Raw genomic sequence first — 27151 nt, 5'->3', positions numbered from 1 at the left:
ATCAAAAGCTTTGGACTCAGACTATGGCAGACTAAAAAGCAAAACAGAAAAAAAAGCATTGTTCTTAGGAAAACTGGAGAACTGATATTCCCACCATAGAACAATTAGCAAGTTCATGAACTATCCTATGACTAATTCCCAATGCTACGTGATAATCTGTCATACATGCACCATGACTTTCTCCTTTATTACTCTTCTAATCAAAAGAAAAATGTTTGAGCTGGGGCCAATCATCATATTCCTGAAATCAAAATAACTATTAACAGCTACTAGAGAATAATCATGGCAGCGTTTACTCAGCATACAACAATTCACATTTGTGGTATAAAGAGAAAATAATTCGGGCTTGCGATCACGGTCATTTGTTCTCCCCCAGGCTGCCCACCCATGGATTCCTGAAAACACCAAGCACTGGGCAGCCCTCTTTGTCTGTTCAAACGTATGCCCTCCCAGAATGCACTCTGCACACAACCACCCCCAATTCTCTGCCTGGAAAATCTCGCATCTCCTTATCGAGGCCTTTTGAAAACTCTCAGCCCTGGGGAAACTCCTCCGCTACTCAAGGCGGAGCAGCTCCCATCTCTATGTCCCACTGGAACGCACTCTGTCCGTAACACTGGAATAACACTTATCCACCGTAGATTATATGCACTTATCCAGTCTAGCTCCCCGGCTAGCCCCTAAATCCCAGAAAACAGAGCCTATCCTATTTTTTTCTGCATCCCCAGGGCCCAGAACTGGCATTCACTAATTGCACTTATTCAATTCAAGTGTGTAACAGAAAGACTACTTGCACGTTCGGTGGCGCCTAACTGCCTCGCAGACTTGTACTGAGAACGCGGCCTGACCAGACACCAGCCCCGGGATGAGCAATGACATTAGCGCATCCGGCGGCAGCAACTGGAAAAAGGGTACAGAGGCATCGACTCTTCCATTCCCATTAAGAAATCCAGGGGCGCCTGGGTGGTGCAGTCGGTTAAGCGTCCGACTTCAGCCAGGTCACGATCTCGCGGTCCGGGAGTTCGAGCCCCGCGTCAGGCTCTGGGCTGATGGCTCAGAGCCTGGAGCCTGTTTCCGATTCTGTGTCTCCCTCTCTCTCTGACCCTCCCCTGTTCATGCTCTGTCTCTCTCTGTCCCAAAAATAAATAAACGTTGAAAAAAAATTTTTTTTTTAAAAAAGAAATCCATATATCCAGAAACTTGAAAAAATATCACGTCTTAAGTAAGATGTAGATATCTCACGAGTAACATTTAACAAACATCTAATTTCTTCTCCACTACATGATACAACGGATGAACTTAAAAGCGGGAATGTAACCCGATTAACTGTACTTTAAATTTCTTTAGGGGCACCTGGTTGGCTCAGTCAGTTAAGCCATCCAACTTTGGCTCAGGTCATGGTCTCACGGTTCATGGGTTCATGGGTTCAAGCCCCACGTCGGGCTCTGTGCTGACAGCTCAGAGCCTGGAGCCTGATTCACATTCTGTGTCTCCCTCTCTCTGAGCCCCCTCCCCCCGGCTCACACACACACACTCTCTCTCTCTCAAAAATAAACATTAAATTTTGAGAGCAGAGACTATTTGTTAGATGTCTGGCTCCCGAGGTAGAGGGTAGGAGGAAAAAACTCTTCTAGAGCCATATAATAAATATAGACTTTATTCACCATCTTTGTGTACAACGTATTAACAACTTTCATCAGATGTAGACATAAAGAGCTTTTACTCACTAAGAGAAAGGCCTATGAAAGCATCTAACAGTCTTCTATACTTCTTCACTTCTCTACGGCCTTTAAAGAAAGCTATTTGGTATTGAGATCCAAAGCGGCCCTAATGTCCTCTGCCTTCAAATTCTAAGTTCGCTATCAAGAGAATGCAGCGAAGTATGTGAAATGATTAACGACAGTGAAATGGCCAACATCAGTCGATCGTTCCCATATTACAAATGTTACTATTAATAATAATTGCTGTCATTTCTGCTTTAACCAAACTAACACAAAATATTCACAGACTTTACAAAGCTTAGCTGCCTTATTCACAGAAGGCAGAAAGTACTTAGGAGGACAATTAAAATTCAACCGTTAGACATTCCTGTTAGATAGGAATGCATACCCTGAAGACAAGGTACAAATGAAATGTTACATTACAGAACAAAAAAAGAAAAAAAAAAAGCCTTTGAATTATACAAAAGGTAGAATTTCATCTCCTTCAAGTTTGAACAGATCTGTAGGTTAAATCTTGGCAAGTCCTGTCTGAGTAAAATTAGATAAACCCACCCATGATCGAGTGTCAGAGACTAGATAGGTCTATCACACCGTGTGCACACACATTTTAGTTAGGGCATCAGGTGGCACCTCCTACAGAAAAGGAAAACCACCGCTCATCGCCGCACTGCCCTGCTGAGACTTCCCTGCATTCTCGTATCTCACATTCAATGACAAACCAGCATGGTAGGTTAGAACCGCATAAGCGCCGCCGTCGCTGGGAAAAACCATTCGAATGCGCACAGGTTCTGAGATTAAGGTAAGAATCACTGGTGCTTCTTTAAAACCACAAACAGTGCTCACTGACTTCACCAGGCTGGACTGAACAAAAACAGAAAATAAAAACGTCTGCACGTCCTGCCAGAAACAGCTTGGGGGCAAAATTCTGAAATTCATCTTTGCAGACCTCAGAATGCTTTTTACACCTTTTCCCTCTTCTGTGACATCCAGAACCCTCAAGCTGGCCCTGACAGCCCAGACCAATCCATTTTTCTGCAAAGGGCCAGAGAGTAAATACTTCAGGACCGGAGGGCCTGACGATCTCTCGTCACAGCTTTGCAACTCTGCTGCGGGAGTAAAACCAGCCACAGACAACACCCACGCGAACGGCCGTGGCTGGGTGCTAATAAAGTTCTACTTACCGACACTGCAATTTAAAGTTCATGTGATTTTCATGTGCCACAAAATTTATTTTTCCCAACCTTTAAAAAATGTAAAAACCAGAGTCGTCTGGGTGGCTCAGTCGGTTAAGTGTCCAACTCTTGATTTTGGCTCAAGTCGTGATCCCAGGGTTGTGGGATCAAGCCCTTCCACATTAAGTGTGGAGCCTGCTTAAGATCCTCTCTCTCTCTCCTTCTGCCCCTCTCTTCTGTTCACACACCCTCTCTCTCTCTAAAAAAAAAAAAAAAAAAAGGTAAAAACCATTCTTAACTCACAGGCCATTAAAAAAAAAAAGGGTACAGACACATGAATGATGGCAGACCAGCCTTGGCCCCCGGATCACAGTTTAGCAACCCTGCTTTAAAGAATCCGAACACATCAGTCCTCCCCCAAAACCCCCAAAATCGCAAGCTTCCCCCTTTCCACTGTTCTCACTACAGTCAAAATTCATCTCTCGTCAGAATCAAATCTCAAAAGCATGATGCCAAGTCACAGAGGCCAAGAGAAGGCGAAACGGGCACAGACGTGGAAAAATAAACCACTGGCTACAGTGTCCCGCAACGGCACTGTGCATGCAATGACAGCACTGCCACCAGGCCTGCGGGGGCCGGGCCATTGTGGAAGGGGGCTGCAGCGACAACGATCCACATGGGAAACCAGAGCTGGACCCTCCCCTATAACCACACAAAGAAGGTAACTGCAGATGCATCTAGGAATGTATGTTAACCAAACCTATAAAGCTCTGGAAGAAAGCATACGGAGGACGTCTTACACTCTCAGGCAAAGAAAGATTTTGTATATGAGGCCTCATTAAGAACCTTATGAAAAACCTTACCCAAAACAGTGATGTCTGAGCACAGAACTCAGGAAGGTAAGGAAGCCCTGGGCACCTTCCTGGGAGAAGAGCGCGGGGGAAGGGAAAGGCATATCTGGAGGGCTCGCGGAGAAGCAGCCCAACGAGGGAGTGGAAAGGTCACGTGAGTCCGAGGCAACGTGGAACCAAACTGCACAGGCCAGAAGGACTTGGGCTCTTATCCTGATGTGAAGCCACAGAGGGTTCTGAGTGCCCTTCATTTTGAGGGACCCCTCTGGCTGCTCTATAACGAACTGACCACAGGGGAGGACGAGAAGACACCAGGAGACCAGGCAGGACACTACTCTTGGAAACGACCGTGGCAGCAGCAGGCACAGTAAGCAGAGATCAGATTCTGGATACATGCTGAAGAAACGGCCAATGAGGTCTGACGGTAAAAACTGTCAGAGGGCTATCTGAGAAAGGGGATTCCAGGAGCACTCCAGAACTTTGGCCTGAGCACCATCAGGAAAGGTGTATTTGCTGCTTACTGAAATGGAGATGGCCGGGAAGGCACCTGGAGGGGAGGGACTCAGTCCAGGCAGGGATCCGTGAAGCGGGAGGTACCCACCCCAAACAATGAAACGTGCCGGAGGCAGACAAATGCACAAGTGTGACGTTCAGAAGGCAAGTTCGGCCAGAGACAAACATGACAGCCACCAGCAGGTGGAGAGTTATTAAAGCACAAGACCGAGCAAAGTCACTCGGGACTACAGGTAGAAGAGGGAAGAGGTCTGAGGACTGAGCCCTGGGACCTGAGGAGGCGGCGATTCAGAAGAGGGCGGGGACACAGAAGCTGAGTGAAGAAAGGGTCAGAGGCAGCTGACAGGTCAAGTGAGCTAAGAATTTAAGAGGAAGAACACTGGACTTAGCAGTGGATTAGAATGGGTTCAAGAGAAAGACATTGCAGTAGGTGAATATAAAACACTCTCCGGAGTTATAAACAGCAGCAGAAAACTGGGATCATGGCTCAAAGAGACAGAGTCTCCTATGAATGGGAAAAACTTATAGCAGATATATAAACTGATGAAAATAATCCAACAGAAAGGATAAAACTGATTATTTGGGGGGGGGGGGGTGGATTACTGCAGCAGTGGATGCAAAAGGGAGTGATGTTTAGTGCAGACCTGAGGGGGGTCGCATCAGGGCAGGAGGCTCATCCACAGCCACAGAAGGCAGGGCAGGTTATGGGCACGGACACAGGCAGGTGGGAGAGCGGGTGATAGGAGCCCCTGGGAATTATCTTCTGGTGGCTCCATCTGTCTCAGTGAAACAGGAAACCAGGAGTGAGGACGAGGGAGAGGCAACGGAAACAAGGACCGCGAAAGGCGCGCAAGGTTGGGCGGGGGCAGGAGACTATGGCCGAGGGAAACACAGGAGCACCACCAGGCAGCGCTCAGTTGGGCCAGTGATCAGTTTAAAGACAGCCCCATGAGCAGGGTCGTGTAGTAATCACCACCGTGATATGAGACCAGCGAGCATGGCTGGAAGTTCTTCTCCAGCCTCATTGGGTGCAGACACCAAGGACAGGGCAGGTGGGCTTTAACCAGAGCTGAAGCTGTCCCAGGAAAGCATGAGGCATGAGAAGTAGCAGATCAAGAGACTGTAGGTCCTGGTGGGGCTGAAGACTGTTGGGCTAGGTGACCTAGAGAGAGCCAGAGCAGACCTCCCGGAATTGAGATCGTGACGGGAAGGCAGCTACCATCAATGAAAGGCCTAGGGGAGCGCTGGTTGCATGGCGTGCGGGTCAAGCTCAGCAAAGGAGAGGCAGTCAAGGAACGAGAAGGGCGGAGTAACGCAACCACGACCTACGCGGATACTGAAATAACCAAGACCTAAGACAGGACAAGCAGCACAGAGTTAACAGTGAGCCAGAGCGAAGTCTGCAAGGAACGAGCTGACATGACCCACAGAACTCTCCTAACGGCAGAAGTGACCCATGGGCAGCCTACGCCGACGGTGTGAGATGGAAAGCCGGAGGGGTCACAGGGGAAAGGTCTGGAGGCAGCAACGACGATCAAGGTGAACGCCCACCACACCTTCAAGCCCAGCGGCACGGGATAGAGAGAAAACAGCCTCCCATCTGGAAGACCTTCTGGAAAGGCATTCCTCAGAGGTGAGCCGTATTTCACTCGGATCAAGAAGATGAATGTTCAAGGAAATGAGCACGCAGAGAATTTGCTAAGGGTGTATGGGAAGGGCTTTCAGGGCTGAGGGGTCGGAAAAGGAGTCATGGCAAGGCCTTCAGGGAAGCAGGGAATAAGAGAAAACCTAGTTTACTGTATAAATTAGAAAATCAGCTTGTGAATGTCTACCAAACTCCCGGCCGAGATTTTATTTTCAGTGGCTCCGAAACCACAAGTCACCACGGGGAGAACTGATGTCTCTGCGCCATGGAGGGTCTCCATCACGTAACGGTCTACCTTACCATCTGTCTTCTTTAATGACTTTTGATAAAGCTGCACAGTGTTCTCAGGGAGGACGAGAGCCCCTGACACTTCACGGTGCCCGTTAACACCAGGCACTTGACTACGCCCCACGCCATGAACTGCTCAAGGGCTACGAGAGCGCCGCTTGCTTCCGAGCGGTCTTCTTAGCCCAACGAGACTTGTCCAGGCCTGCGGCCGTCAGACAGGTTGACTCAGCGTGGTCGGGCCCAGGGTTCCCGTCCCTCCGAGTAAGCTTCCTTGCCCACAGTCCAGGGACCACTACAAAAGACTAGAAGCAGCAGCAGCTGAGAAATCCTGCCTGAGGGCACTGGTGGTCACAGCTCCGATCTTATTTACTTTGACTCGCTGGCTCGAACTTCTTCCTGTCTGTTTTGTCCATTTAAGATAATTGAATGTGAGGGGTGGCTCACACTGACCACATCTGTATTTTGAAGCTGAGTCAGAACACCTTACCAAATAGTTCCATGTGGTATTCCAGCTCATGGCCTAGGTAAAAATAAAGGAAGCTGTCATCATATACTCTGAAAAGTGCTTTTTATAGTGGAACTTAATTGATGTTCTCTCTCAACAAAGCTGATCTGAATCATGGTTGAGTCAAGATGCCATATGGCAACCTTCGCTAAGCTGAGGACTCGTGTGGGTTTTTTTGGGTTTTTCGTTTTGTTTCATTTTTTGTTTTTGTTTTTGGTGCGGCCCAAGATCCCTGCCGGCCGGAGGCTCAGTCATGTTTGGGGAAAACCTACGTGAGTACGTGTATACACAGGCGGATAGGTTTATTTGGAGTTCTGCAGTGTGGTGACCTCTGAAGTGCTCATTCTATTCCCTTTCTTTGCGAAAGTTAGTCAACGTGTTTATACAAGCAACTGGGAATACCAAGACCTTTTTTACCTCTTGAAATCATAGTCACCTGTCACATTTGGTATTTTTCCTATACCTTCCTTACAGGAGTCTTTCCTCTGTGGTCTCTCTCTGTATCTTATGACTCAAGCAAATGAACTATTCGAGGAAGTAATAAGAATACCATCAGGTGCTCATTATGTGCTTGGCCTTAAAGCAGGTTCTGAGAACACAGAGGTAAACAAGAAGCCCGCCCTCGGGCTGCTCTCACCCTAGTGGGACTGGCAGGTGACTGAGTGATCGTAACGCCGCATGACGATTTTTCAAAGAGGGAAGCAGAGTGCCAAAGGGAACAGAGGGCAGGAGGCTCCCCGAAGATGAAGACAGGCTTTCATCAGGAGGTGAAACGGTAACTAACCTTGAAGGAAAATGAGCCGCGTGCGTGGCGCAAGTGAAAGGCACACGGCACTCGCGCTTATAAACTCGGTGTCACAGCAACTGAGCTATTCCCACGGCGGGTGTCGAACACACGGCTTACGCGGTACCTACAGCTGCGGTGCTAAACACCAGCGTGTGTGAAGTGACCAAATAAGTGAAAAGTCAGTAAACCAAATTAAAAGCTTTTCCGTAGCCAGAACAATCATTACTGACCGGCTCTCAGTGCCAGGAAGTGACCTTCTCGTCTCAGCCACTGGCTCCTCACTGCCAAGCCCTCGAAATGGACCAGGAGCCTGTGTTAGAAAATGCTGGACAAGAAGACAGTCCCTCAACAAGGTCGCAGTCCAGCAGGGAGAAAGACATACAGAGGCTAATGGAAAGAAAGTGCTGTGAAGGAGCTCACGCCAGAAGCCTCTCTCCTCCATTCCAAGCAATGTAATCACAATTATTTTTAAAATATATAAACACACGGCCGACTTTAAAACAAGACACGTATCTCCATACCCAAGGCCCGAATGGAAACACTCAGCCGTGATCAGGTCTAAGACCAAGGAGTGAAACAGGTTCGAGGATCAGCAAAAAGCCCGCCTGATGGGAACCAAAACGCGATGCCCCTGCATTACGTGGCAACGAGTGGCAGTGAGAGAGCCAACACGTGAAACTCCGCGCTAGGACAGGCCTCCCCTGCGTCTGAAGATGGAAGAGTACAGTGTGAACTGCCGAAAGTCCAAGGCAATCCAAATGTCCACCAGTAAGAAAAGAGGGAGATAAGTTCTGTACTCTTGTGACGGCACACTTCACAACAGCGGACGCTAATGGCCCAGCTCTCCACGCGTGACAGCTGGCGGCACTCATGAACTCAGAAACGACTCAAACAGAAGTACGAAATGCAAACGAGAGCATATGGTATAATGTCCATGGAGTAAAGAGGGAAGAACGGGACTGGAAGCTGAAACAAAGACCCGCCCCCCAGCACGAGCCCCGCCTCGTGGTGTTCACGCTGTCCTCCCGGGGCCATTACAACACGCGACAGAAAGGCTGGTCATTTCCGAGATCATAAAGACGCTCCGGCGTCCACCTCGAGCACACTCTCTTGGATCCCGCGTGGAACAAGCCAGCCGCCAGGGCGTGCGCAGCCCTAGGGAAGAGTCCACGTGGCAAGGACCCGAAGTGTCGGGCGCAAAGCCTTGCGTGAGCTTCAGATCAGGGCTCCAGCCCCAGTCGGGCCTTCGGCGGCTGGCTGACCGGGTGGACGGCCTGACTGCCACCTCACGAAAGACTGAGCCAGGTCCACCCAGCCGAGCAACTCCCGCCCCTCACAAACCCTGTGAAATAATAAACGTCTGTGGCTTTCAGCTGCTAATTTGTGGGTAATGTGTTCTCACCCAGAGGATATTAACAGTATCAGTCATGTTCTGGACTTGGTGAGAACACGACAAAATTTTAACATTTGTTGATTCTGCAAGTCAATTACACGGGTACTTATTAGATCATCTGTTACACCACCTTCCATGAAGGCATTCACATTATTATGTATTTGTGGTTTTGATTTGTCAAGAGCTTAAAAACAAGCAAACCAACAAAAATACACGGATGAAAACTAATAAAAAGCTTCAATTTCCTTCTCCAAAGAGCACACGAGTATGGTTGTTCTAAACGTTGGTTCCTACGGCTGTCACGCCACGCAAAGACATCGAGATCCTTCTGCCTAAGTCACAACGCTGTTATTGGCAACTATTTACTTTTTGTTTTGGATGTTCTTATAGCTTCTTAAAATTATTTACTATTGCTAACGTAACTTTCTACCAAGGAATTAAAATGTTGGCATGAAATCACTGCCCACATCTTGGATCTGCAAAACCATCTTTCTTCCACTGTGTTTCTTGTCCTTACACCTACTTCGTATTCCCAAGTTTCAGAGGCAGTTCCAAAAGCCTATTGAAACTGGAACCTGACTGCAGAACTGCAATGAATTTAAAGCCTTCCCAAGCACGATTGTGAATTACACAAAATTCTCAGGAGCTACCACACAGTTCTTTTCATTTTTCACTCTTGACTCTGACCAGAGCCTGCAATGATAATAACGGTGTTTGCTGGGCACCAGCCATGTACCAGGCACCGTTCCGAACTCCACATACAGAACACTCTAACACCTACATCCCCCCTACAGGGGAACCATAATTATTATACCCATTTTCTTTTGCGGGAGGGTGAGGAGAACTGTAGTAACTTACAATTCTACGTTATTTTAATGAGTTGTGACAAATGTGTGCCCCCGGGCACCCAATCATACCCCCACCTAAAGACAGCACATTTCCTTTGCTCCAGAGAGTTCCTTTGCTCCTCACGTTCCTTTCTAGTCAATCCCCAACCTCTTTTGACAAACACTGTTCAGATCTGTGCCACCACTGATTAGCCTTGCCAACTGTAGAACTTCACAAAAATAAAATTACACAGGACATACTTTGTGCCTGGCTTCTTTCACTCGGTATGCCACGGAGATCCACCCATAGTGTTGTGTGTATCGGTGGTCTTTTCATTCAAAATACCACACAGTTTTAGCCATTCTCCCGCTGGTGGACACCTGACATGTCTCTAGAGTTTGGCTATCGTCAATAAAGCTTCCGTAAGGATTTTTTTTACAAGTCTTTCGTAGACGTACGTTCTTGGATCTCTTAGGTAAATTCCTGGACTCATGGGTTAAACTTTACAAAAAACTGCCAAAATGTTTCCCAAAGCAGGTGTACTGTTTACACTCCCTGCAGCAAGTCGTGAGAGTTCCAGATGCTCCACATCCTTGCCGAAATTTGGTGCTGGGGGTCATTTTAATTTTAGCCATTCTAATGGGTATGCAGACGTATCTCATTATGGTTTTGTTTATAAAAGCTTTATTGAGATATAATTAACATAGCATACAATTTGATAGATTTTTGTATATTACATTGTTAATTTTTTCATTGCAGTAAAATATGCAGCACCCCCTCCCCCCCCAGCGCCTTATCCACAAGTTCACTTTCAACAGTTCCAGCGACGGCAGTCAACCTCAGTCCAGAGGCAGGAGCCTGCTTTCTGATACACCATCAGCAGGTCAACAGCAGCCTAGCGCCGCGTCACAATGCCTACGTCATACACCTCCCTTCACGTCATCATGCAGGCGTTGTATCATCTCACATCATCACAAGTAGGGTGAATACAGCACAGCAAGATCGCCTGAGAGAAAGAGACACCACGTTCACAGAACTTTTATTACAGTGTGCTACTACTGTTCTATTTTGCTGTTAGTTTTTGCCATTAATTTCTTACTATGCCTAATCTATGTTAAATATTATCATAGATTGTAGTACGAATAGGAAAAAAACATAGTATATACAGAATTCAGGAGTATCTACAGTTTCGGGACTCCACCAATGGTCTTGGGACGTGTCCCCTACGGATAAGGGGGAAACCACTGAGTATCTAACATAAATGTTGCCGTTTTGAGCATTTTTAAATATAAAATTCACCGGTCTGAATTATATTCAGTGTTGCACAACCACCACCACTATCTAATTCCAAACTTTTGAACACCCCAAATAGAAACTCTAGAACCATTAAGCAGTAACTCCCCCCCCCCCCACCCCACCCCCTGCTGGTAACCTCTAATGTGCTTTCTGCCTCCAATTTGCCTAATTCTAAGTACTTCATGTAAGCGGCATCGTACAATAGTTGTCCTTTTATGTCTGGCTTCCTGCACTTAGCATGTTTTCAAGGTTCATCCACGTGGTACCACGTATCAGCACTTTGTTCCCTTTTACGGCTAAATACCATTGCGACGGACGGACGGACCACATTTTGTTTATCCATTCTTCTGCCGATGGACGCTCGGGCTGTCTCCACCTCTCGGCTATTTTGAGTCGTGCTACCCCGAACGCTGGCTCACAAGTATCTGTTGGCGCCCCAGCTTTGAGTTCTGTGACACGTGCCTCTGAGCGGGACCGCGGAGTCGCATTAGCTCGTCGAGGAGCCACCAAACTCTGCCACGGCAGTGCTACCATTTGGCAGTCCCACTGACACCACCCAAGTGCTCCAATTTCTCCCCGTGCTCCCCAGCACTTCCCTTTCTCCGCCGCCTGTCACTGCCATCCTAAAGAATATAAAGCAGGATCTCATTTCAGTTTGCATTTCCCTAACGACTACTGACACTGAGTACTTCATCAGGCTTGCTGGCCGTTGATGTATCTTCTCTGACGAAGCACAGAACTTTTTCACCCAGTTTGTTAATTGGGTTGTCTTGTTACTCCCGGGTTGTAGGAGCACTTCATAATTTCCGAAACAAGTCCTCTGTCAGACATATGTATTGCAAGTCTTTTCTCTTGGTTTATGGCTTGCCTTTTCATTTTCTTAATGGTGTCTTTTGAGAAGTAGCTTTTAATTTTGATAGAGTCAATTTTTCCTTGCATGGTTAGTATCCTCTGTGCGCTGGATAAGAAATGTCTGCCTACACTCCAGCTCACAAAAATATTCTCCCATGTTTTCTTCTCAGCACTTTATAGTTTGAACTTTTATGCGGAGGTCTAACTCACGTTGGAATATTTTTTGGTGGATGGTGCAATGTGTGAGCCGAAGTTCATTTTATTCCAATCAGATATCAAGTTATCCCACCATCATTATTAAAAGAAATCGTTTTTAAACTGATTTTGGTTTTGAGTTCTCAAATATTCTTCAAAGGGAACATATCTGGAAACGGCCTCAATTTTTCAAACGCATTTAGCACTCAATAAAATGGGACCAAAGTACTGAACACAAGAAACTGACAAAAGCAAGTTATCAGGACAAAAAAAGGGGGGGGGGGGGCTATCAGGCAAGTTATCTTTCAAATAACTATAATTAATACGTTCAAGAAAGTAAGCAACAAAATGAATCTCTTAAAAAACTCAAAGAGAAATTCTGCAATACAATCACTCAAAAACATAGTATCTGAAACTAAAAACACAGCAGATAACAGCAGACTAGACATAGCAGAAGAGAGGATCAGAAAGCTAGAAGGTAGATTAACAGAAAATGTTCAAATAGAAGCTCTGAGAATGGACAACACAGAAAGGAGCCTCTGATACATAGAAAATACAGGGAAAGGTCTAACCTACGTGTAAGTGGAGTCCTAGAAGGAAAAGAATGGGGAAGAAGCAAAAAACATCTGTCAAGCGCCTGTAACTACCAGATTTCGTGTTCCTTGCTAGGGGTAAGTGACTGTGACATGCTCACTTCCGTCAAGAAGCTTATCAAATGGAAGCACAATGAGGTAGGAGTCTAAGGCGAAAATTTTATAGAAAATAGGACCCAAATGTAACATTACTTCAGGAATACTCAAAAACCAGGACATAATCTTCTCTGTAGAAAAGCATACAGAGCAACCATCTCCAACAGAACTTTCTACAATGATGGAAATATTCCACAGCTACGGTGTCCAATGAGGCAGCCACTTGTCACAAGTGGCTACTGAGTACTTAAAATGCAGCCGGTGCAGGAACAAAATTATTCATTTTACTTATTTCTAATTAAACAGCCACACATAGCTAATGGCTACTTACTGGACAGTGGTGTAGGTATAGGGCAGGACAACAAATTTCATGACTGCACATGTTAACAGGGAGGTCTGGCTACATCATAAAGAGAGATGATGTAGAGATACACCATGAAGGTAACTAAAGGGTTGGAAAACCTCCAGCAAAACCCCAAAAATAGAATTTTTAATGTATTTTTATCTTGCTTTGTTTCAGAAAGGATTTAGTATGACTTACAAAGACTCCCAGCACAGCAAGAAAAATCACAATAGATGTTAAAAATGCAAATACATACATTAAACAAAAGATATAAAACAACTTTAACACATAAGAAAAGGAATTACCTTTCACAAAGAAATAGCTGAGTATCTTAACACTGGTATTTATGACCCGATGCATTTTTTTATGGACTTTTGTGATTAAGATACTATTCAAGAAGTGGGTTACAGAATCCAGAGCATGAAGAATTTAGATTGGTATATTAACCATCTATTGCTATCTAACAAAGTACCCCCAAATTGAACAGTTTAAAACAGTAACACTTGTGGTCTTGCGCAGGTCTGAGGGTCAGGAATCTGCAAGTGTGCGAGTGGGGTGGCTCTGGCTTAGGGTCTCACGAGGTTGTGCAGGTGCCTGAAGGCTTCCCGTGGACCAAGCGTCCGCTTCCAACACAGTTCATCACATTCTTCACCACGCAGATCTCTCCGCATAGATGCTTGAGTGTCCTCACGACATGGCAGGTGACTCTGTCAGTGATTCAAGAGAGAGTGCAAAGAGGGAGCTGCGCTGCCTTTTAGGACCTAATCGCAAGTCGCACGCCTTCAAGTCTGCCATAATCTATTACAACAACAGCACGTCCCTAAACTCAGCCCACACGCAAGGAGAGAGGAATTCACCTCCTCCTCCGGCAGGACAGAGTTGAAAAGAATTTGTGAGCACATCCAAAACCACTGCGATGTGCCAGGAGGACTTCTGTTCACTTGGGGGTTGCCAGAAGTTGTAATGAGATCCTGGGATCCCTCTCCCTGGAAACCCCAAAATCAGAATAAATTATAACCTTTTTGAAAGAGCTGCCTGCAACTGCTTTCTCAAGTGAAGACATTAAGCACAATCGGGTTCTCGGTCACTTACAGCCCCATCGCTTTTGAACAGCAGCTATAAAATAAACGACATAAAACACCGTGCTGTGCAGATAATATTACAGATCCTCACGGTAATCCTGCAAAGTGAGAGGCTTGATCCCCACTTTGCAGATGAGAAGTAAGTCCAGGGAGATAAGCCATGACCCTTGTCTGGGTCTACCTGGTTCCCAAGGTTTTCTTCTTCTGCTCTAGGATACTTCTTACTCCAGCCACCACCGCAGAGGCTAGTGTCATGGCAACAAACATACGGGAAGTACCACAAAATACGCTACACCAGCTCAGATCTCCACCTTGTGTTGCATCAATTACACTCTCACTCTCCGCCGTCCGTGTTTGTTTTGCCTGGTGTTTCCCACTGGCTGCTCGGAGGCCTCCATTTGCTTCACTTTATGTCCCATCCTCCCTCCGGGCCCGTCAGCATCGGAGGAGCGACCGGTAACTTGCTCAAAGACACACGGAAGCAGCAGCGACAGAAGCAGAACCAAGAGCCTGTCCCTAAAACCCTCAAGGAGGGCTCTCTGCACCACCACACATTTCGGCCTCCCCCTCCCAAGACCTACTCGCCAGACTCTGCCTGGAACAGGACCACGGACCCAGGAAAGCTGGCGCCAAATGTGGGAAGCTTCTTCCTCTGCTCGTTCTCCCCCAACAATCCAGTTGGACCCCGAGACCTGTCCGTTCAACCTTGTAGGTATTTTTCAGCACTCATCCCATCCATCCCCATAAACAAGGTCCTAATTCAGATTAGCTGTTCTTTGACTCGGGTTCCACATCAGCTTCTTAAAAGTCCCTTGCCTCTAGCCTCACCCTCTCTGATTTATTCCCCATACAGCAGAGAGTTCGGTCTAATGCCCAGATCTTAGCTTGCCATTCCCTTAAAAGAACCGTTAATAGCTCCCCATCAACTCCCCTCACAACAGTGCAGAGGGCCTTGTAAACTGGCCCAGGGCCTTGGATTTCATCCTACAGGTTATAAAAAGGGATCTGATTTTTTTTTTTTTTTTTTTTTTTTTAGTTTTTTTAAGGTTTATTTATTTTTGAGAGAGAGAGACAGAGGGTGAGTGGGGGAGGGACAGAGAGAGCAGGGAGACACAGAACCCGAAGCAGGCTCCAGGCTCCGAGCTGTCAGCACAGAGCCCGATGCGGGGCTCGAACTCACGCACCGCGAGATCGTGACCTGAGCCGAAGTTGGACACCCAACCGACTGGGCCACGCAGGCGCCCCAAAAGGGATCTGATGTTTGAATGTCTCCTCTGTACCAGACACCTTACCTATGCTACCATATACGGTCCCTCTGCACCCAAAGTAATCCAAAGCCTTTCCCGGCCCACCAATCCATCCAACGGATCCACAGACCCCTTCCGTGCGACCGCCTGCTCGTCAAGAACCCCACTGCAATTTGTTCACACGGCCAATGCTCGACAAAAGGGATCGTGTCAGATTCACCTTTATACCCTCCGCACCTAACAAAGAACCTGTTTCCGAGTAGGTACTCAGTACACGGCTGATGGCTGATAACTGACTACAGGAAAGGTCCACCATGGTATGGGTGCACTGAAGCATTAGTCAACATATCTCCTAGGAGTACCGTATCGAGTAACCTGCGTCCCAAGAAGCTCCCAGAACAGTGCCCTCGGCTTTTACCACTCCTGCCACAGCTCAGTGCTTCTAATGTGATTTAAGGGAGCCGTGCCCAGACCCAGGTGTCCCATTCAAAGACTAGAGGGCCTCTGGGGACCCACCCTCTGGACCAGCCCACATCTGGCTGTCCCTTCGATCTACGTTCCCTCTACTCTTTGTACGCACCCCACCCCCATTGTAAAATCCTCTGCTGGCTCCCCAGAACAGGACTTCTCACGAAAGGACTTCATTTTTCACCTTCACCACCCAGCACAATACCTGGCCCATGGAGGGCCATCGATACATGGGTTAAAGGATAAGAATACCAGCTAACACGCATTTAGTACTACGTGTCAGGCACGAATTGCGGATTTAATACGCATTACCTCATACCACCCTTACAGCAATCCCACCAGGGACGTGCTGGGCAACACCGGCACCGAGGCCCAGAGAAGACCAGAACAAAATCAAGCACTGACTTACAACGTCATGCGTTTTTCACGCGCTTTATTTATGCCATTCATCCCTCTGCACAATCCAGCAGCGAGGGTACCTACTGCATTCGCACTTCTAGACAAGGAAAACCTAAGGCTCGGAGAAATCGCCCAGAAACGCACAACTCGTAAGGCCAGGAACCGAATCCAGGCGCGCCAGACTCGCGGGCCCTTCCCACCCGGCCACCTTGCCCCCCCACCCCGGCAGTCACGACCCAAACGGCCGGTTCGCTCGGGACCAGGGCGCAACCGCCCCGCACACCGCGCTGCCCACCCCCCCCCGCCCCCACCCCCCCCACGGGGACTGTCCCCACCGCGCTCTCGCGGCCGCCCGCCTGCCACCAACCCCCCCCCCCCCACCCCGCCAGCGGGCCGCGCCGGCGCTCCGGGCCAGGGCCCAGCAAGCCCGGGGGCGGGTGGCACGGGGCTCGCGTGGGGCGGTCCCCTTCGCGCGCGCGCGGCTCCACGCCCGTGCCGGCGGGTGGGGGGCAGGTGTCAGCCCCCCGGGGCCCCTCGGGCCCACGGCCGAGGCCTCCGCCGCCCGCCTCCCGGGGGAGGGGCGCCCGCTCCCCGCCCGCCCGCGCCGCCCGCGCCGCCCGGCCGTTACCGGTTCCGCTGCTCTTTGAAGAGCGCCGTCAGCGCGCGGAGGGCCTCCAGGTCCTGGATGGGCGCGGGCACCATGACGCCGGACAGCCGGGCGGGCGGCGGCCTGGGCGCCGCCATCTTGCCGCTCGCAGCTCGCGGAGCCGGGCGCCGACGAGGAGCAGGAGGAGGAGCAGGAGGCGCGGGGCGAGCGCAGGCCGGGGAGGAGCGCGCTCCGCAGCCGCCGGACGCCGCCGCCGCCTCCGCGCCGCCGCAGCCCGGGCCCCGCGGGAGAGCGCGACGACGCGCTCCCAGGCTCCCCTCGGGCGGCGACGGGGACGACGCGGCGCGGGGAGGGGGCGCGGGCGGAAGTCCCGCCTGAGGGGAGGGGGCGCGGGCGGAAGTTCGGGGGGGAGGGGCGCCGGGAGGGCGTCGGGTCTGAGGCGTGGAGCCGAGGACCCAGGCTCGGAGGGGGAGATGCAGGAGGGGGTGGGCGCCTGGCCAGGAGGGGGGACAGGGACAGGTGCACCCGGGAAGGGGGGAGGAGATGCGGGCGTGGGAGGCCCTGGCCGGATGGGGGTACAGGGACAGGTGCACCCGGGAAGAGGGGGGAGATGCGGGCGTGGGAGGCCCTGGCCGGATGGGGGTACAGGGACAGGTGCACCCGGGAAGAGGGGGGAGATGTGGGCGTGGGAGGTCCTGGACGGATGGGGGTACAGGGACAGGTGCACCCGGGAAGAGGGGGGAGATGTGGGCGTGGGAGGTCCTGGACGGATGGGGGTACAGGGACTGTTGCACCCGGAGGGGCAGATGCGGGCGTGGGGGGCCTGGCCGGGAGGGGGTACAGGAACAGGTGCACCCGGGGGGTGGGGGGGAGATGCGGGCGTGGGAGGCCCTGGCCGGATGGGGGTACAGGGACAGGTGCACCCAGAGGGGGAGATGCGGGCAGGGGGGACCCGTGGGAGGGGGTGCACAGGAGGGACAGAAGTTCTGAAGCTCCCTGTGAGGAGAAGGTTGAAGACCTCATCCAGCTGTTGAAATGGCTTTATCCGTGCCCCTACATGGCCCCCCTGGCAAGTGGATCTCAGCCCCTGAAGCCCAGTTCCCAGTACTTAGTGATCATTTACTGGTGATACCAGATCATTTACCAAGCACTTTAGGTACGTTGAGAATACATGGATCCAGCTCACGGAGGGCTTAAAACATAATTAGAAGTCACGTAGCTAAATTCTGTAGCAGTAACTTGAGAATTGTTTTTTCCTAAATAGGACTTTTTTTTCTTGAGAGAGAGAAAGCACACATGAGAGTGAGGGAGAGGGGTAGAGGGAGAAAGAGAGAGAGAGAGAGAGAGAGAGAATCCCAAGCTGGCTCCACACTCAGTGCAGAGCCCAATGTGGGGCTCTAACCCACAACCCTGGGATCATGACCTGAGCCGAGATCAAAAGTCCGATGCTCAACCCACTGAGCCACTCGCGTGCCCCAGAGTTGCTTTTTCCGAAGGGAAATGAACATATTTTTCAAGAATCACAATATTCTGTGGCTGGTGTTGGTAATGCACATTATTTTCTTTCTGCTACCCTTTATCATACTGTGCATACATTAAACATTGTCCCCAAGCCCTGTGCTAGGTGAAATGATCCCAACCCTGAAGGGACTCCAGACAAAAGAGCCTTGGTAACTATGACGGAGGACTGTACGAATTGCTATGGGACCACATAAAATCTGTAGATACATGCGCCTGACATTTTGACTTGAAAAGTAGGACTGTGTTTCTAATGTGGCACTTTTGATGATCTTTGCTACAGAAAACTTAAAGACGATAACCACCACCAGAGAAACGCCTCTTGCATCTGCAAGTTACGTGATAACGTAACTCAGTCTTACCCATTCAACTGCCTACGTATTCATTCCAGAAATACTTCTGTAAGCCAATTATGTGCCAGGCATTAGATCGCCTAACGGTGCCAAAGAAAATTCAAAATGTTTAGCAGTCCTTGGATGAGCAAGGCAAAATCACCCAATATTTCCCTGAGGAGCAGGGGATGGTGAAATGTTTCATCATGCATCAAGATTTCGCCCCTTAGTTTTCTATCCTCAATCGTAAAACAAAAGTAACTACCCTGATTCTTCCAGAAAACATTCCCCATAATATTCAAATGTATTGCCTGGAAAGTTGTAATGTCCTAACTGGTTTCTTGGCTTCTTCTCTTGCCTCCCTACATTCCGGATCTTCTAAAAATAAGCCAAGGAGAACCTGGGTGGCTCAGTCAGTTAAGCGTCCAACTCTTGATTTCCGCTCAGGTCATGATCTCACGGCTCGTGAGTTCGAGCACTGTGTCGGGCTCTGCACTATCAGCTTGGGATTCTCTCTCTCCCTCCCGCTCTCTCTCTCTCTCTCTCTCTCAAAATTTAACATGTAAAAAATATACATGTCAACATTTCACTTTGCTTAAAACCCACTGAAGGATTTCCATCTCACTCAAGATAAAAGCTCAAATTCTTCCACTGGAGAAGTCCCTAAATAGCCTGTGTCCCTCCTCCTGCCCGCCCCGACACTTCTAGTCTCTTCCTCCCGCACAGAGCTTCAGCCACACCGGCCTCCTTGTTGTCCTCCACCAGAGGAGTTACACTCCTGCCCCGGGACTTCATACATGCAATTCCTTTTGCGTGGGACGCTTTCCACACCCTTCCAAGCAGATGCTGGCATGGTTAGTTTCCTTCAACTGTTCAACTGATCACTGACGAAGTGATCTCACCAGTTTTTAAAGTTGTAATACACCACCCAAATTCCTGATTCTAAGGGATTTTTCTCCATAGCACTTAACACTCTCTATATCCTGGTCTACTTATCCGTTGTGTTTACTGCCATAATGTCCCCAGGAGAGGACCTACCATGTGGCAATTTCTCAATGAACATTAAATTAATGAACAAAGAATATTTTTAGAGATATTTTCAGAAAGGAGAACGAAAGTAACACGCCTCCAGAAAAAAAAAAAAAGTGTACGCCAATCCAAAAAGTACAGGAAAGAGAAAGGATGGAACAGGGGAAGAAATAAATTATAAGAAGATTAAAAGAGCTACATTAACAGGACAGACTAGTAGTATGAGCAAGTAAAAATAATAATAATAATAATAATAATAATAATAATAAATTGGTCAAACAGTGGATGTTATTGACTGCCCAGGATCGACCAAGAGATATCGACCTTGACTGAATTAACAGAAGTAAGTTAATATTTCACTTGGGCAAAGTGGCATTTTTTGTTTTTGTTTTTGTTTTTTTGAGCTTTTTTTTCTTTTCATCTTTTTTTTTCTTTTATTAAGCCTTCTTATTTTAATTCCAGTATAGTTAACATACAGGGTAATCTTAGTTTCAGGTATACAATATGGTGATTCAACAATTTTATACATTACTCGGTGTTCATCATGATAAATGTACTCTTTAATCCTTATCACCTATTTCTCTAGCTCTGTCCATATTGTTGTAAATGGCAAGATTTCATTCTTTTTTTATGGCTGAAAAATATTCCACGATATATCGCATCTTCTTTATCCATTCATCTATCAATGGTTGCTTGGGCTGCTTCCATAATTTGGCTATTGTAAATAATGCTCCAATAAACATAGGGGTGCATGGATCCCTTTGAATTAGTGTTTTTGTATGTTTGGGGTAATACCAAGGGTCACAGGGTAGTTCTATTTTTAATTTTTTTTTTAATTTGAGAGAGAGAGAACATGAGCAGGGGAGAGGGGCAGAGGGAGAATGAGAGAGACTCTCAAGCAGGTTCCATGCTCAGTGCAGAGTCCAATGTGGGCTCTATCCCATGAACCGTGAGACCATGACCTGAGCTGAAATCAAGAGACAGACGCTTGGCACGCTGGGGTGGCTCAGTAGGTTGGACGTCTGACTCTTGGTTTTGGCTTAGGTCATGATCTCATGGTTGTGGGATCGAGCCCCGAGTTGGGCTCTGTGCTGACAGCGTGGAGCCTGCTTGGGAGTCTCTTTCTGCCCCTCCCCCACTTGCATGTGCACACACGCTCACTCTCTCTCTTTTGCTCTCTCTCAAAATAAATAAACATTAAAAAAAGAGACAGGGGGCACCTGGGTGGCTCAGTCGGTTAAGCGTCTGACTTTGGCTCGGGTCATGATCTCATGGTTCGGGAGTTCAAACCTTGCATTGGGCTCTGTGCTGACAGCTCAGAGCCTGGAGCCTGCTTAGGATTCTGTGTCTTCCTCTCTCTCTGTCCCTCCCCCACTCACACTCTGTCTCTCTCTCTCTCTCTCTCTCTCTCTCTCTCAAAAATAAACATTTTAAAAATTTTTTATAAGAGCCAGACACTTAACCGACTGAACCACTCAGGTGCCCCTATTTTTAATTTTTTTGCAAAACTTCCATACTGTCCTCCATAATGTCTACACCAGTCTGTATTCCCACAAGAGTGTATGAGAGTTCTTTTCCCCCCACAGCCTTGCCAACACCTGTTGTTTCTTGTATTTTTGATTTTTTCCATTCTGACAGGTATGAGGTGATATCTCACTGTGGTTTTGATTGGTGTTTCCCTGATGATGAGTGATGTGGAGCATCTTTTCATGTGTCTGTTAGCCATCCAGATGTCTCCTTTGGAAAAATGTTTGTTCTTATCTTCTGCCTATTTTTAAAATGGATTGTTTTTTGGTGTTGAGTTGTATAAGTTCTTTATGTATTTTGGACACTAACCGTTTATCAAATATCTCATTTGCAAATATCTTCCCCCACTCGGTAGGTTGTCTTTTAGTTTTGTTGGTTGTTTCCTTTGCTGTGCCGCAGCTCTTTATTTTGATGTAATCCCAATAGTTTGTTTCTGTTTTTATTTCCCTGGCTTCAGGAGACCTATCTAGAAAAATGTTGTTCTGGTTCTTGCCTATGTCAGAGACACTACTGCCTGTGTTCTCTTCTAGGATTTTGTTATGGTTTCAGGTCTCACATTTAGGTCTTTAGTCCATGTTGAGTTTATTTTTGTGTCCGACATAGGAAAACGGTCCAGTCTCATTCTTTTCCATGTAGCCGTCCAGTTTTCCCAACACCATGTGTTGGGAAATACACAACCCATTGTATAGTCTTGACTCCTTTGTCAAAGATTAATTAACCATGTAATTATGGGTCTGTCTCTGGGCTCTCTGTTCTGTTCCATTGATCTATGTGTCTATTTTTGTGCCAGTACCATACTGGTTTGATGACTCCAGCTTTGTAATAAAACTTAAGTCTGGAATTGTGATGCCTTCAGCTTTGTTTTGCTTTTTCAAGATTGCTTTGGCTATTCGGGGTCTTTTGTGGTTCCATACAAAGTTTAGGATTGTGTGTTGTAGTTCTATGAAAAAAATGCCGTTGGTATGTTGATAAGTATTACATTAAGTCTAAATGACATTTTTAAGTTTTACATAAATATTTTTTGCCTGAGATAATGTGTCAACCATGCTGAAGTACCTGAATTAAACTCCAAATGAAGTGTGCTATATAAATGTGTGCCTTGAGCCCAGTGCAGAACAGGACCAGTAGTCAAGAAGCAAAAATAGATAAATTTTAAGAAGAAGGAAGCGGGGGTGGGGGGGTTGGCACCTGGGTGGCTGAGTCTAAGTTAAGCATCACACTTCAGCTCAGGTCATGATCTCACAGTTTGTGGGTTCGAGCCCCGCGTCGGGCTCTGGGCTGATGGCTCAGAGCCTGGAGCCTGTTTCCGATGCTGTGTCTCCCTCTCTCTCTGCCCCTCCCCCGTTCATGCTCTGTCTCTCTCTGTCCCAAAAATAAATAAAAACGTTAAAAAAAAATTTTTTTAAAGAAAAAAATCTTGCTTGTGTTGGCTCCTCTGAAACTGTCTCCTTGCCATCTCTGCCTGTGGTTCTCTCACCAGAAAGCTTATGCCATCACCACCCACTGCACTGAAACGCCCTGTGTCCGTCGGGAAAAGCTCCAGTCAGTCTATACCCCTCTTTTGGCACTGACCAGTCAGCTTTGTGGTAGAGATGTGTTTGGGTACCGTCCTTCTCATCTGCGGCCCCTCCAGTCAGGGCCTTTGCCTTCCTCACCCCTTCCAGGACCAAGTTCAGTGCCCTGTTCTCGGAAACAGTGCTGTAGATATTTGTTGAATGGATAACTCTGCAGATTAAAGGGGAAAAAAAAATAACAGAATGGGGTCATTGTTAAGAGCGGGGATCAGCAAACTACAGACCGCGAGCCACATCTTTCCCACTGTTTCCGTAAGTGTTATTGGAAACTGTCACGTTCATTTACACGTTGTCTGTTTCTCCTCTGATGCTACAATGGCAGATTTGGGAAGTTGTGACAGAGACTGTACGTCCTACAAAGACTCAAATGCTAACCATCTGGTACTTTATGAAAAAGGTTGGCCAATCTCTGGTAAAGAGCACAAGCTCCAGAATCAAACAAACCCGCACGATGTCGATCCTGCTTTCATCCATTAGCACCTGACCTTGGACAAGTAACCATCTCTTTAAGCCATTTTTTTCCCCACCTGTAAAATGGAATACTAACAATGCCTACTCAACTGGGTGGCTGGGGGGATTCAATGAGATAGTCTGGGTCAATCCAGTGTCATACATTTATTAAGCTTAGCTCAATAAATGATGACATTGAACTATGTATGGAATAAAATGCAGTAAACAGGAGGGATAAGGTGGGCGAGGAGGGCAAGGAGATAGCAAGCTGTTAGGTAGTTGGGCTAGTTAGGAACACAGGGAGTGGGTGGAAAATTGTAGGTAGGCTCAAGGTATAATTGATAGCATTAACAATAGACTACTGGTATTTGAGGTAATAATTCCAATGTTACTAGTCATAGTTGGATTGTAGGGATGAATTATTTTTATACAATTTGAAAAGCGAGTAACCTAACTTTAGAAACAAACAAACAAAAAAATGGAATGCATTCTCACAAGGAAAGAAACTTGAGTGAATTCATCCATATGATGAGCTAGATGTTAGAATGGACAGAAAAGACTTTATTTCATTTTATTTTATTTTGTTAGGTTTATTTATTTATTTTGAGGAAGAGAGAGAGAGGCCACAAGCAGGAGAGGGGCAGAGAGAGAAAGAGAAAGAGAATCCCAAGCAAGCCTCAAGCGGGCATTGGTGATATAGTGGTGAGCATAGCTGTCTTCCAAGCAACCTCCATGCCATCAGCACAGAGCCCGATGCAGGGCTTGAACCCACGAACCATGAGATCATGAGCTGAGCTGAAGCCAAGAGTCCGATGTTCAACCAACTGAGCCACCCAGGTGCCCCCAGAAACAGATTTTAAAGCAAATATAACTAAACTCGATGAATTAAAACAAAACATGACTTCAATGAATATGCACCTCAGGAGAAAAACAATAAATCTCAGCAGAGAAAAACAATAAAAAAGGACCAAATGGAAAAATAATGGCCAAAAAAAATAATGGCCAAAAAAAATAATGGCCAAAAATGTCCACATCTCGATTTCCAAGATAGAAATTTGCAGATATAAATGTTACAGTAAACACCAAGCAAAATAAACACAGAGAAGCCTCTGCCAAGGCGCACCACACCATTGAAAGCCAAAGAGAAAGAAAAGACATATTATATACAAAAAAACAATTATCCAAATAATGGCTGACTTACTAGAAACCAGAGAGGCTAGGAAACAGCGGGACAACATCTTTTAACTGATGAAGGAAAAAAATCCGTCCATCAGGAATTCTATATTCAGAAATGATATATGATATATCCACATCATTCAAGAATGAAAACAAAATAAAGGCATTTTAATATAAAATATAACTAGGAGGATTCCTCACCGACGGAACTGCACCGTGAGGAACACGAGAGACACTTCTATGGGCTGACAGAAACTCAAATCCTCAGAAGCATTGAATAGCATTAGAAATGGTGAATATCCAGGTAAAATCAAATGACCATTTTTTTCTATTTCCCATTTCCCTTCTAATATCATATCACATCATGGTTTATAGCAAAAATGACAAATTTTCTTGTGAGGTTTAAAACATAAGTAGATGTATTAAATATAACAACAAGAACAGAAGAGACAGAGGAGATACTGACCCATAAATTCAGTGTGTATCGTATTTCCTAGAGCAACCACTTTATTTATTTTTTTAATTTTTTTTAATGTTTATTTATTTTGGGGACAGAGAGAGACAGAGCATGAATGGGGGAGGGGCAGAGAGAGAGGGAGACACAGAATCGGAAACAGGCTCCAGGCTCTGAGCCATCAGCCCAGAGCCTGACGCGGGGCTCGAACTCACGGACCGCGAGACCGTGACCTGAGCTGAAGTCGGACGCTCAACCGACTGAGCCACCCAGGCGCCCTGCAACCACTTTAAAAAAGACAAAGAAGTATAGCTAAGATAACAACAGGAAAATTGAAACAGAATTCTAAGAAACATTCTAAAAAATATTAAAAGGAACAACAGAGGGAAAAAATACAGAGGAGACAAACAAAACAAAAATAAAATGAAAAATCCAACCTAACCATATCAATAATACCAGTAAATGGTAATAGAAGAGACACTCTAATTAAAAGTTAGAAATCATCAGAAAGGATTTTTTTAAGACAACTATATAAAGACACAGGTTGAAAGTTAACTAATGGGAAATAGATAATCACAAGCACAAGAAGGTCAGAGGGGCTATATTAACATGGGATAAAATAGATTTCAAAAAGGAATGTTTTACCACGGGCAAAGAAGTACCCTTCACGATGGTGAAAGAACAAACTCATTATGAAGACATAATCATCATAAACGTGGATTTGCCCAATAAGAAGTTTTCAAATACCTGAAGCAAAAATCAACAGTTAAAGGGGAACAGACAATCCCACAATCATACCTGGAGATTTTAACACTCTTACCTTAGCAATGGCTAGAACAACTAGATGAAAATTAGCAATGATATAGGATATCTGAACAATACTCTCAACCTCTTTTAACATACATATGATGCAACACCCGGCAATGATAGAATGTACATTCTTTTCAAGTGCACGTGGGTAGACCATATTCTGAGCCATAAGTCTTAATACGCATATGAAGATTGAAATCCTACGGAGTGTGTTTTCTGACTACAGCAAATTTATGTTAGGAATCGGTAATAATAAAATAACCTAAACACCTCCAAAACTTAAAAAAAAAACCTTCTAAATAATATTGGATCAAAAAAAGGAATCACAGAAGAGGTAAGAAAATGTTTTGGACTGAGTGATAATGAAAATGCCCTATCAAAATCTGTAGGATATGGTTGCTATGCTTGTGGTAAGCATAGCATTGTGTATAGACTTGTTAAATCACTATGTTGTTCACCTGAAACTCATGTAACATTGTGTGTCAACTACAGTTAAAAAAAGTTTTCCTTTAAATAGTTTTGTGGGATAAAGTTAAAGCAGTGGTTAGAGGGAAATATACTTTTAAATGCCTGGATTGGAAAAGAAGGAATATCTCAAATATACATCTAAGCTTTCACTTTAAGATCCTAGAAAAAGAGGGTGCCTGGGTGGCTCGGTCAGTTAAGTGACTTTGGCTCAGGTCATGATCTCATGGTTTGTGAGTTCCAACCCCACATCAGGCTCTCTGCTGTCAGCACAGAGCCCACTTCAGATCCCCCGTCCCCTTCTCTTTATGCCTCTCCCCTGCTCACATGCTCTCTCTCTCAAAAATAAATAAACATTTTTAAAAAAGATCCTAGAAAAAGAAAGGCAAATTAAATCCAAGGCAGGCATAGGGAAGAAAATAATAAAGATAAAGATCAAGGAAATAATAGAAAAATATAGGGAGTACCAATGAAAGGAAAAGTTACTTCTTTGAAAACGGTAATAAAAATGATAAACTTTCAGTTGGGCTGACTAAGAAAAGAGGAAGTCACAAATTTCTAATGTCAGGAACAATGAAGTCATTACTACAGATTCAGTAGACATTAAAAGAATAAGGATATGTTATGAACAATTTCATGGCAATAGAATGACAACCTATGTGAAATGACAAATTCCTGGAAAGACATGAATTGCCAAAGTTCATCCAAGAAAACATTACAAAACTTGAACAGCCTGATATCAATTAAATAAATCGAAGTTATAATTAAAAACCCTTCCATAAAGCGAACTCAGAGCTTCAGTGGTAAATACTATCATGAATTTAAGAAAGAAACAACATGAATCCTACACAAATTCTTTCAGAAAACAGAAGAATTAACACTTCCCAACGTATTCTATAAGGCTAGTATTAACCTGATTCCAAAACCAAGCAAAG

At 46.3% G+C, this 27151-nt stretch overlaps 1 protein-coding gene across 2 annotated transcripts in view; it reads right to left on the bottom strand.

The window, feature by feature from the left end:
* Positions 1-17232, bottom strand: part of ATXN10 (ataxin 10) — a 167634-nt gene extending 150402 nt beyond the window's left edge. For both annotated transcript variants that reach the window (XM_047868350.1, XM_047868351.1), the window contains exon 1: positions 16903-17232. In XM_047868350.1, coding sequence (XP_047724306.1) covers positions 16903-17018 — 116 coding nt within the window. In that variant the 5' untranslated portion in view covers positions 17019-17232. The remainder of the gene's footprint in view (positions 1-16902) is intronic.
* Between the last annotated feature and the right edge of the window lie 9919 nt (positions 17233-27151).

The sequence above is a fragment of the Prionailurus viverrinus genome, chromosome B4 (assembly GCF_022837055.1).
Source record: "Prionailurus viverrinus isolate Anna chromosome B4, UM_Priviv_1.0, whole genome shotgun sequence".
NCBI lineage: Eukaryota > Metazoa > Chordata > Mammalia > Carnivora > Felidae > Prionailurus > Prionailurus viverrinus.
This window is presented reverse-complemented; position numbering and strand designations above follow the sequence as displayed.